The sequence below is a fragment of the Nicotiana tomentosiformis genome, chromosome 6, assembly GCF_000390325.3.
Source record: "Nicotiana tomentosiformis chromosome 6, ASM39032v3, whole genome shotgun sequence".
NCBI lineage: Eukaryota > Viridiplantae > Streptophyta > Magnoliopsida > Solanales > Solanaceae > Nicotiana > Nicotiana tomentosiformis.
In genome coordinates this window covers 22,616,280-22,629,729 of record NC_090817.1, presented here as the reverse complement: position 1 = coordinate 22,629,729, position 13,450 = coordinate 22,616,280, and the positions used below count along the sequence as shown (strand labels likewise).

At 38.9% G+C, this 13,450-nt stretch overlaps 1 protein-coding gene across 1 annotated transcript; it reads right to left on the bottom strand.

Annotated features, from left to right (window-relative positions):
• Positions 1 to 408: 408 nt before the first annotated feature.
• On the bottom strand, positions 409 to 909 carry LOC104098368 (uncharacterized). Its single transcript, XM_009605084.2, has one exon. It carries the CDS (start codon positions 907 to 909, stop codon positions 409 to 411), a length of 501 nt encoding a protein of 166 aa, XP_009603379.2.
• Positions 910 to 13,450: the final 12,541 nt, after the last annotated feature.

The following is a 13,450-nucleotide window of genomic DNA, read 5'->3' as shown; positions in this document are numbered from 1 at the left end:
AGGTGGTCTGCGGCCGAAGTTTGGTCTTGGTTTTTGGTAATTTTGGCGGGCGGGTGGTGGTGAGTGATAATATGCAGGTTGAGTGTTATAGGCGTGGTAGGTGGTAGCAGGTTGTCGGTATCTCGGGGGTGAAGGCTAGTATGTGGGTGGAGGCGTTTGGTATATAGGTGGATCTATTTGGTATGTGAGGGGAGACTTAGGACCCTGGGCCACCATTACGGCTCCCATTTCTTTCTTCTTCGAAAGACCTCCCGATTGCAATGCTTTATTCGTGGCCTGCAGTGCCTCGAAATTTGTCACCATCCCACTTTTAATCCCTTCTTCTATTCTTTCTCCTAGATTGATGATGTCGGAGAATTTGTGGTTCTCAATAACCATCAACCTTTCATAGTACTGCGGGTCTTGAGCTCAGACGAAGAACTTATTCATTTGATCTTCTTCGAGTGCTGGTCTTACTTTTGCAACCTCAGACCTCCACCGAGTAGCATATTCACGGAAGTTCTCTATTGGTTTCTTTTTGAGGTTTTGAATATAGAAAACATCTGGTGCGTTCTCGATGTTGAACCTAAACCTGTCCATAAAGTCTGATGCCATGCTTACCCAGCTCACCCACTTCTTCGGATTCTGGCTGATATACCAGGACAATGCATCTCCTGTGAGGCTTCGCATGAACAGTTTCATGAGGATTTGTTCATTTTTGCCCACTCCTACAAGCTTGTCACAATATGTCCTCAGATGCATTTTTGCATCACCAGTTCCATCGAACATTTCAAATTTGGGAGGTCTGTACCCCTCCGGCAGCTCTACATCTGGCTGAATGCACAAGTCTTCATAATTCAAACCTTCAACGCCTTTACCAACTTTGACATTCTGAACTCTGCCAGAGAGCTTCTTGAGTTCTTCCACCATATTCTTGATGATCAGGTCCTTCTCGGCCGACTCGGGTATATATAGGGTTTGTTGTGGGGTGTGGGGTAAGGTCTCCATATATATCGGATTGCTTTGGTGGACTACGGGGATCTGGGCATAAGGGTGATCATTTGTTGAGTTTTGGAGGTCAGGAGTGTGTTGTGGTATATTCTGGGGAGTATGATAAGTAGTAGTATGTGGGTATTGGGTTGGGTGGTGATGATGTTGTTGCGGAGTTGGTATTGGAGGAGGATTAGGGTTTTGGGGAAGTGTAGGGTACTGGTGTGGTGCAGGAGGGTTTGGTGGCGGGTTTTGATTTTGTGGGTTTTGTGGTGCTTGGTTCTGGATATTTGGTTTTTATTGGTCAATATCAGGGACATCTAGAGTGAGAGAGAGGTTTGCCAAGTTCCGTACCTGCTCAAGTTCTCCTTGTAGCCCCAAAATCTTTTGTTCCAGACATAAGACCAGTTCATTCTGTGCCGGGGTGCTCCGACCATTTGAAGTTTTGCCGTTCTCAGCTATAGTAGCGTTGTCCTTCCTGATACCACTCAAATCATCCATTTTCCCTTTCCCTTTGCTTTTGCCTTTAGGATCACTTGGTGGAGGAGGAGGTGGAGGACCTCTGGATCTAGTATGATATGTTGACGATGCATTATGCATGAACCAACCTTGGGAAATGGGAATAATCAAAAAGAAGAAAAAGCAAAAGGTAACCAAGTTAGTAAGGGGTATTGAAAGAATGCTTGCAATATTAAACATATTTTGCTAAATCATGTAATAATTCGCGTCCTAATTTGGGGACCTCGTTGTGCCCGAGGTAGGCCTAAGCGACACATAGACTTGGAGTAAAATTGATGCCAATAATTGCGTTATTTCATTAATGTGCAAATAAGCCAAACCTTCACTAAATCGACAATAATAATAAAGCTACTAATGGCAGTTAGCCTATTACAATTGAAATCTAAAACTAGGCTTGAAAATAATAAACGACATTATTTGCTAGTCTACTTGGTCCCTGAAGGACCTTCTCCGTGCTTGGCTCTTTTGACTCCATCAATCAATTCCCAAAGTCGCTCATATCCAATAATAAATAAGCTTTTGCTATATGACCTCCTTCACTGCCATCTGTGTTCTGACAATCCACAAGCCTCTTTCTCATCTTTCCCTCAAGCTCCATCAATCCTTGTTCCAGATATTCTAACCTTTATGTTGCATTAGTGGCGATCCCCTTCCATCCATTAATAGCCTTCATGTCTATTTTATGTTGTTCCAGGTGTCTAGCTTCCGACTCGAAAATCCTTTTGCGAAGCCTTCTATACTTGACATGTGCCTCAGCATCATCATCAATGATCCTATTTTCCAAATTGACCCTGGCTTGACGTCTCCCGCTATATCATCTACCAACCATGATGGATAGAAATACACGTGACTGGCATGGTACCTCTCTGGCTCGATAGTCTATTTTTCCATAATGACTTTCTAGTTCCACATATATTGTGCCTCGAATTTGAAAGGAATGATGTCCCTTTTGAAATTTGCCTTGTACTGGACCATGTTGGAAGCCCGAGGTATGACCTGTTTTCTTCCTGCTTGTCTCATTACCCTTATAGGAGCATAAGGATAAATGCCTTGCAACCCGGTCAATACCAAATGAGTAGTATCCCTCGACCTGATGATGAACTCACTGCTAGGAAACCACTCAAACATCCAATGTACCTTCTCGTATATTAGATTACTGAACAAACGTACCCAACTTACAGCACTTCCGGGCTGTGTGAACCTATCTGGGATGAATTTCATTTTCTTTGGATGGTGATAAGCTATGTAGTCATCCAATGGCCGTCGCAAAAACTCTTGATGATATTTTCCCCTCTGAAAGTTCTCCAATAGCCAGTCTTGCAGTAACAGATTACAACCTTCAAAATGTCCGAACCCCTGCTTGCACCGGTCTAGAGCGCGGTACAGTTTAGCTAGGATCATAGGGATGATGGTGTAGGTTTTCCCCTCAATGCCTTCCATTAAAGTTCTTGCAACCATAGATAAATGAGTGTGAATCCTTCCACTTTTCATTGGAAATATCAACAAACCCAAGAAGCAAATGATGAATACATAAACACGGCGGTGCGTCCAACCTAAGGAGGTAATGGAAAGTTCCTCATGATGAAGATGGTACGACTTACTATGCCCATAATGCTCATAAAGAAACCCAAAAGGGATGTAGGATTTCTTTAAGCAAAGCAATTCTTAATTTTTCTTAAAGCCCAACATTTATAGAAAACCGCGAGGGGTGCGATTCTCTAGTACTAGTAACCCCAAACTATCCCATGGAAGCTTACCAAAACCTCCTATTTCTTCTAAGAGAGGAGTCATTTCTATGTCACCAAATTGGAAGACCGCTCTTTTCTCATCCCAGAACATGGTAGTAGCCTAAATCAAAGCTCTATTTGGTTGGATATTAAACAAAGACGGCAAGTCACCAAGTACTCTTCTCATATGATTCTTGTCGCAAGGTGCAAGGTTTTTCCACCAGTCAAGTAGTAGAGGTGGGATGTTTTGGACCATGCCGAACCTGGGGACTTCGTGTTTCATTTTTTGCAAACAAATAAAGTTAGCCCTTTTTCCCTCCAGATTCGACCGCTTACACAATAATGATCAACATACTGGAACATTTTCTCCAAGTAATGCACATAACATGGTGGCGCCCATTGGGATTATGGAAATCCCGTCGGGCTTTGGACAAGGCTTATCTTAGAGGGCTATTACGTTAACAACGTTTTAACCCGTACTAGGTTTAACACGATGCATGTACATTGGATATTGGAGTAAATTTTCTAGAAAGGTCTAGACAGGTACTCTCAAGTGGACAACTTGAGAGGGAAAGGCACGGGACCGTCGACTACACCGTTGATCGACTAGTCTACCGCGAATAAGCCTTTCTGATTTTAAAAAAAGTAATTTTGGAAGAGCGCAGACATTCATCAAGCGCCTCTATATTGATAATTGGCACGAGTGGAGTATGATGTGGAGCATGCTTTATGAAGAAATAACACGTTGTCAAGTATTTGCATGATAAATATGTAAAAGCAGTAAATACAATAGTAAGGTAAACATAGGAAATATATAGAAAGGAAAGACAAAAGGAAAGAGTAAGTTTAGTTCGTGGAATATATGAAAGAATGTAATAAAGCAGATATGGGAATAGGGATGGGAGAGGCATGATATGGCAGTCTTAGGCAAGATGAAATGAAGAGTGGTCATAGCGAATAAAGGTGAACGGGAAAGGGATGTGCATATCATAACAGATTTAAACAAATAAAGGTGAACGAAGAAGGGATGTACATGTCATAACAAATTTAAACAAATAAAGGTAAATAGGGGAAGGTATATGCATGTAATAGCAAAATTTAAACAAATAAAGGTGAATAAGAAGATGTACAGGTAATAAAGAAAGCAATCCACGTAAGTCAAGTTCATTATGGTAAGAGCCTAAGTGTAATTCCCCAGCAGAGTCGCCATGCTGTCGCGCCCCGTTTTCTCACGAAAGCAGGCTTTGACATTGCGACAACTATTTTGAGTGGGAGATAAAGTGTTAAAAGAGAAGAGTCGCCACCTAACAATTTTTAAGGTGCGTTAGGGAACCTATTGTGCAGATAACTCTGTTTGACTAGTCAGTTCCACCAAAGATCGGTTAAGGGCTCAAATTACCTCAAATAGAAGGTATTAGGCACTCTTCGAGGTCCACAATTGTGGGTCCCGGCCGAACTTAAGACTATGTGGATTATAATTAGGCAAGATGATTAAATAAACAAATAGAATAAAAGGTCAAAGAGTTTCATTATAACACAATGAGAATTGGTACAAATCTTAAGGACTACAAGGATACAACTATAACGCTCTATATTAGATGACTAAGTGTATAAAGAGAAAAGGGGGGTCCTAAGTTTTTTTAGCCTAAAGGATCACCCCGTGCAACATAAATAATACTTCGCAACTCCTTTTAGATAGGAGTTTCTCATATTATTCAGCGGGCACAAACTATCATCTCCTGCTACCCGATTACTATGTTGAAGTTGTTTACTTAGAGAGTTCTAATTCAATTCCAGGTCGCGTCCTATGCGTGCACTACCTGTCCCATGCCTATGGTCCAGGAGGCATTGGACCTCTATTTGGTGGTTCTAAACTTTACTTCGGCTGCTCAAAATGATAAAGCTAAGAGACATTCAAAACAAATAGGACTTCACTCCACACTTAGACAACAAATGCACCCGAACTGATTTCTACGTTAGGCACTAGACAGTTTCAGAATTGAGGCAAATTGAAGTCGTTAAGCTCTATAGACAAGGTTTCTAAACAACTACTTAGTTTAACAGTATCCAGTACTGTTATGCTATTTCTTGAAATTACATATTATAAATTATTAAAACCTATAGACATTGTCACTAAGTGATTTACGCGATAGGGGGAATGAAAACCATTGGGAATACTCAGAATTACTCGTATTTGATCCTATTGGCATGCTTTCTAAGCGACTAGCAGTATTTTATAGCTAGGTTCTAATAGTTGGCAGTTGAAAACTGATTCTGTAACACTTCGTCCCTATAGGCATGTTTTCTAGGCAAGCAATAGATATAACAGTAACTGATGAATCAATTAAGAACCTATGGACATGATATCTATATGAGGACCAGTAGACCATAAGCTAGTATAATCCTATAGGCATGGTATCTAATGAACATGCTGCCGTTATGCAAATTGAAGGATAATTATTGGCATTTGTTTCCTATAGACATGCTGTCTAGTGACACATAGCAGTAGACATGGGAATAAATAGTATTTTTAATCTCATACTTTGATAGTAAACGAGTTGTGTGAGTGTGTGATTCCCCTAATGGCATGATTTCTACTAGTGTACATGGAAATTTAAATAGCATATATAGCAGGTTGGATAAAATAACAAGTAAATCATACGAATCCTATAAGCATGTTTTCTACTCTTTCATGCAAATATTGGAATATACCATTTCCCCAATTTCACTAACACCCCAATTGTTTATTACAAAATTATTACATACTAGATGAGGAATATAAGTGCAGATATTACACAAGAATTTATAGTAGGCCTTCAGCAAGCCCAAAGGAGATACACAGTATTGCCTGGGCTTTCAACAAATCCCTTCTTCGCAAATAGCATGCCTAGATCCAAACAGGGGACTATGCCCATAAACACAGCCCAAAAAATCATAGAGGAACTCAAGCCAAACCAAACAGTCACAAATTGCCCATATGACCCAAATATTGAATTACACAGAAATCACTTACACAACCCAGTTTGCAGATTATACCAATAATGTGAGGAAGAAAAGTTAAATGCCAGAGACAGCTCAAGTTCCAGCAGTAAAGAGAGTGATCAAAGAACCCCAAATCCTAATGTGTCAGAGTTCACAAGGGTCTCAAATGGACCCCGAGCAGTGCTCAAACTTGGGAGGTCAATGGAGAGAGTTTTGGTGGCCTTGGCTTTCAGCCGGCCAAGAGTGATAGATTCATAATAGTGTATGTAACAAATGAGAGTGAGATGACAGTGATCAAGTGATAGAATTTGAAGAGGTGCACTTATATTTTAGAAGCAGACATAGCAGGGGTGATTGAACAAAGAACATACAAGCAAAGAGAATCAACAAAAAACTTAAAGGACAGGTTGATATCACAATTTCAAACACTGAGCATATTGGGCAGAAAACATTTTGTAAGAAGCATGGGAATCAGGTTTTCTGAGACTACAAGATTAACACATAAAGATGCATAATGCCCAACGAATCTAAAGTAGAGCACTAACTTAAAGAATTTAAAGCCTAGGGGTCTAAATTATGTTGAATATCCATCACAACACCAGCAAGTAGACATGCCAACTTATATCACTAAGACAAAACAGTATCAAACATTATAAGGAAATACACGTTAAGATGGCTACTCTAAAGGTCCCAACTAATCACCAGGGGATACAGGATTAGGCAAACCAAAGACATAATAAGTGACAAAATAGCATGGGAGCAGGTCATAGCTAGAGTGAAGGTCTTAACAGAGATTAGGACACATTATAGATACGAGTCAGTCATTACAGGAACCCAGAACAAAGCAGGGAAGCAAACTCATGCCACGCAGTAAATGTAAACATTCAGGTACCAACACATTAGACTAAACGAACTTAAGAGAGTCCAAATTATTCAAGTTAAGCATAAACAAATCTCAGAACTGGCAGATTTAGGTAAAATCAAGTGCTAAAGAAATTCAGATCACAAAACGAGTTCAATGCCAACAAGGTTGCACATAGAGATGGTATAGAAACACATTAGGTTATGAAATTTCAGAGGTATGAATATTCAAATCATGAACACAGGAGAATAAAATTGCAACAACTAAGGAACTTACCCGTTATCACTCGACAAATAGACAAACAAGAAAGAACAAGCTCCATAATACTTTGAACGTCAGCAAAGAGCAATAAAACCCAGAATATTAGTGCATCAAAGTTCCCAAAGGCTTCAAAGGAACCCCGGGCAGTGCTCATACCAAGAAAAATTGAAAAATCAAATTTCGATGGCCTTGACTTTCAGCCGACCAAGAGCCAAAGTATAGAACAGGAGAATGAGAGAATAATAGAGTCACAACCTTTAGTTTTTAGTGAATCTCGTGAAAAAAGTCTGTTTCAAAGGGGAATGGGGAGGTGTTTATATAGTAGTAGAAATCAAGCAAACAAACAAGGAAACACTGTAAAATCAAACATAAATAAGGAAATAATAACATGAAGAATCAATTTAATTGGATTAGGAGAAAAATTAGGTAAACCCTAATTGACAGAAATCAAAGATCCAACCGAAGATTTTGGTGAATCGGCTTTATATCGCCTTGCCATGAACGTATATAGACGGAATACCGTCGAGATCTTAAAGATTGAAGATGATTTCCACATGATTCCAGGTCTGGTACTTGCCAAAAATAGGCAAGTACTAAGTAATACCAGAATCGTGTAAGCAACACAAAGATGGAGCATATATGGAAGGCAAATTGTAAGAGGATTCCATATCAAGGTCGGAATCGGAGATAATTGGGGGAGTGAAGGCTAGGGTTCGTGAAGGAGAAGGGAGTGACATACGGAATAGAGGCCGCTGTCTTTAGGAAATGGGGATTAGGGTTAGGTTATGGGGATATAAGGAAAGGGAGGGGTGTTGTGAGCCGTTAATCGCTTTTGATCAACGGTTGAGATTAAAAACGAGTTGGGTCAGATTTTAAACTGGCCAGTGTCGCTTGGGGTTGGGCTTGAGAATTGGGCCAGGGATTTGGGTCTATTTGGTCCGAAAAATAGCTCAAAAAATTGGGCCAGCTTTTAAATAAGAGATTAAAAGGGAAATAATTTAATAAAAATAGTTAAATAAATATATAAAAATATTATTTATGAAAATTAATACTTTAAAATAATAGTAAAAGATTATAAAAATGTAAAATATTATTTTGACCCTGAATAAAATGACAAATGCAATAAAAATGCAAAATATAGGCTATTATTGCAAGATTGTGCAAATAGCCTAAGAATACCAATATAATTAAGTAAAAAATATTTGAAACATGTATTATGGATGCAAATAATAATTTTAGATGATTAGTTCATCACAAAAATATTTTTAAGGAATAATTAATAAATATTTTAGTAATTTAAATGCAAGAAAATCGATTTTAAAGCACTAAAAATTATGGAAAATTATAGAAAATGCTTGTATAGATTTTGTAAACTACATAATGATGCAAAAAATGATATTTTGAAAGTATTTAAATTATTTGAAAAAATATGAGGGCAAAATTGGGTACCAACATCTTGTTCCTATGAGTCACAAATAATAATACGAACCTAGTTGTTCAATCGAAACTCAATTCGGAGCTCATTTGCTCAATGTGATACCAATTTCGCTCGTTAAACAATCAACTCATGTTTCACACTAAAAACCCAATCGCGACTTGGTGAAATTAGACCAAACTTTCCACATCACTCTTATAATTCATTATCAAAATCTCGAAAGTCTCAAAATCGAATTTCGAGCTCTAGAACTAAAAATGGACCTTTGGATCATTACATGCTTATGCTCAAAACACCAAACTCTTCCAAAAACCCTCCAAAACTCATCCGAGCCAATGGCACCCCAACCAAGTATACTAACAAGTCCCATAATATGACACGAACTTAGTCGATGCCTCAAATTACATTGAACAATACTAAAACACGAATGGCACCCCAATTCAAGCCTATTCAAAACTAACAAATTCCAAATTCTACATTCAATGCCGAAACCTATCAAATCAAGTCCGATTGACCTCAAATTTTGCACACAAGTCATAAATAACATAATGGAGGTATTCTAATTTTCAGAATCGGATTCCGGCCCCGATATCAAAAGTCAACTCCCTGGTCAAACTTCAAAACTTAAATTTCTATTTTAGCCATTTCAATCCTAATTTAGCTACGGGCTTCCAAATAATTTTTCGGACACGCTCCTAAGTCCAAAATCACCATATGGAGCTATTGGAATCATCAAAACTTTATTCCGGGGTGGTTTACATATAAGTCGACATCCGGTCACTATTTTAATCTAAGCTTTAAACCTTGGAACTAAGTGTTCCAATTCATTCCAAAACCTCATCGAATCCGAACCAATCACCCCGACGAGTCACATAACAACTGTAAAGCAACAATTAAGCAGTAGATGTGGAAACGGGGTTGTAATACTCAAAATGACCGGTCGGGTCGTTACATTCTCCCCCACTTAAATATACGTTCGTCCTCGAATGTGCCAAGAGTTGTTTCCAATCCATCACATCACTATTCCATCTTACCACGCACATACCCGGGGGTGATCCCATGCCGCCCTATTCCATATAGGCCTGACAATACAACATAATTGAAGATCCTTACTTTAACTTTACTCCGTAAAACTTAGAACCCAAATTTCCAACATCCAGAATTCTTTTCAAGACACGAAATCTCACATCTACACACTGTATAAGTTTGAACAAGCAATATCAAGCTATAACCATAAACCCAAGTATAGTCACATAACATACTACACAACTCGCATACTTGCAGCACCATTTAGGATCACAGTAACTACTCAAAACTAACCCGGTACTAGTATTAAACCCCATACCCAAAAAAACTTCATTCCAAAAACCTTCGTACACTACTGATAATGAAAGAAACACACGGAATCTCATAACCACTCATCAGGTCAACAAGTCATAGAGCTCTCTCGCCCCGACCAGAATCATAATCACTTTTTAAGACGACTTTCAATATTATCCTCCCAATATACCGTAATAAAATGTGATAGTACCCATTATAGGTCCAATGAATATATATTATTAAACACAACTATCCCACTGACATGCCACGCCAATGCAACTCAAGCCACAACTGCGCAACCTTGTACCCAAAATGGAAGATGTCTCAAAGTAGAGAACCATATTGTGAGTCCAACGAGCACCACCACAACTGCAATGCTATAAGCTCATTATATATAGTAGAACCAAGACACACGAATTTAATAACAGTAACCAGATCTTCTAGAGCTCACATTAACATCACTCGCACGGACAACTCACGTGCCAATAATATAATCCGCCTTTTATGGTCACAGGCCTCCAGTCCAAGCATATCATACCGGAGGAATCAAATAAGTATACATGTATATGATAAATGAATTATGATGCTCATGCTCCTGAACTAGTATAAATAACACGTCATAGAGTAGGCAGATGCAAAGTGTGCTATTACCAATCAAATCGGCAAGTTAACGCAGAAATAGTAACTAACCAATTTATTCAGGGAATTAGCCTCTTTGTAACCTCAAGTGTAGTCCAGATAGTTTTCGACAAAGGTAGGAATACGAGAAACTCTATAACTTTATGCTTAACAGTCAACTCTAGGCATATCATAGCCTAGGAATTCTTCAAGTATGCATACTTGCTCTGACGCCCGCACATGGGCTCAAACCATACATATATTTGCACTCATAGCGTGTAGCTATCACAAATAATTAACGCAACTAGTGCCTCCATTGAGTTTAAATAAAACACTCACCTCAAACAGGCTGCAACCCTGAAACAATATACTTCTAAGAACTCCCAGTCTCCAAATTCATAGAACACATGAATCACCGTAACTGATCCCAACTCCAGCACTCGAAGGACTAACATATCTTTCATGCACGATCATCCCAAGAGGAATTCTTCCAAAAAACATTTCCGTGCCACATAGCAATAATTAGAATATCAACAGTCTATCAACCAGGTGAGTATCGTAATACCGATGAATATCCGTAAGTTAAAACACTATGCCCCTTCTGAAATGCACACCCTTCTCAGGGATTACTGAGTAGTTACAATATTCATCTAAATATCTGAAACTGACCATTCTGTCCAAATTTCATGACCTTCCCTTCAAGAATGAATTGTCACCTTGTACATGTAAATCTTAATCCCACACAACATACCACATCAATCATGCCATCATGTGACAAGCACAAGAATCTTATTGTGAACTCTAAGTCACTAGCAAATTATATACCCGATTAGTTAGAAACCTTTCTCTTGCTTCCTTCCAATAGGAAATCACAATAGACAACATGTTCTCCAAACCGATAAAAAAATATCCGGCTCAAACCATGGTAGAAACTATCAAGAACACTTTGAAATCCATTTGCAAATAACCAAGCTATCAGAACTGAATTCCTCTAACTCGACCGAGCCACACAGGTTGCCAAATCCGAGAATATTGCCACACAATACCCGTAAAGCCCCACCTCATCATAAGAACCAAAACAACAGAGCATACCATTACCATACTGATCTAGCATGTTACCCATTTGTATTATTTTCTCCGAGTTTCTTCTGAATTACTCTCAAGTTGACATTTCTCGTTGTCAAAACACTACTATCCTTACCCAAAGCTCACTACAAGACATCTTAACATAAAACTACACCACCTTAAGTCTCATGAGTCATTGTATTCTTCTTAAGCACCCCCATAAGTACCACAACTGAAACGCCCACTCTGAAAATACCTTATGTGAATTTAAAATTATTATTTTACCTTTCTTATACTGGAATGTAGAATCCATAGTCATACAGAATTACTGCAAGTCCCGGCACCATCAAATGTGAATCTCAGATTCTATCCATACACAAATCTGGAAAAATTCTCGATTACTATATATAAATCTCGAACTCATTAGAACCTTCTAGAGAGTTATCCACTCTGCTTAAATCTAAATTGCACCACCCAAATGGGCCGAAAGACACGTGCTCCCTTAGCTTAACAACACTCAAAGAGGTAACCTTGACTTAACATCACCAATCAATTCATACTCCGTGCGTACTACATCCAACAATAACAACTCGATCATCCCATGATTTTCATATACTCATAAAGTGCAATATAACCCGCATCCAGGAATTTCTTTACTCAAGTCATCCTCGATCTCAATCTCTGCAAGTCACAACCGATTCACATGTATGCCTCAAACCGAAACCAGTACAAAACATAACCATGAAATCAAATCATCAATAGCAGGCTCTCCCACTTGGCTCAAAGCCATAGAACAAAACATTCTATAACTCACAATATCCATACTCTATTACTGCCATAATACTGCAGTCAGTTCAACAAAAATTCTTCACAAGCTCAGGTAACACAAACTATAAAATACCTCAATTCATCTGCTAAGCTCGCCTTCATTCTCATGACAGTCAAGTTAACTTTTTCAACCAAATTCAAATTCAAATCTCAACACATACACTCCAGTGGTAGAAAAGAAACTCTCCACTCAACATTATAAGGAATACACCTACGTAGATTACTCCACAGGAGATAACCCACCTGCTTAGCCTCAAATTGGCATCTTGTTATAGCCTTTCGCAGCCACAGTTACTACGCAATCACTTAATCTTTCTGAGTTTGAACTCATCAACACAACATGAAAAATCTACTTCACTCCACAATTAAACCGCATGACAGATCCTTCAACACACTCATAACTCGAGACCGTACGTCACATCAAAATGGAAACCAAGCACCCAATGCCCCTTTTTACATCTCAAGAAAACTATTCTCGGCACCATCAAACCATCTGAACACACTCTGTAGTCACATCATGCTCATCATATAGCTATTCAACCGCTCATCGAGCCACAAATTCCACTCATAGGGACACTTTCGGACATATGAGTCCAAATGTACAAGTTTACATAACTGAAACTACTGAGCCTAAGCTGCGGTCTAACCCTGGCCTCAAGTCCTCCAGACTGGCCCATCACCAAAACACAGAATACATATCATGAATCTCGTTCATGGAATCACAAGCTGGTGATGCACAACTGATACCGAGCGCTCACATGCGCACACGAATGCATGGAAGGAATTCAAAGAGTTATGTTTCAAGCTGAATCAATTTTGCATGATAGAATACAAGAAAGTGAAATTTTCCCTAAGGGTTCGGTA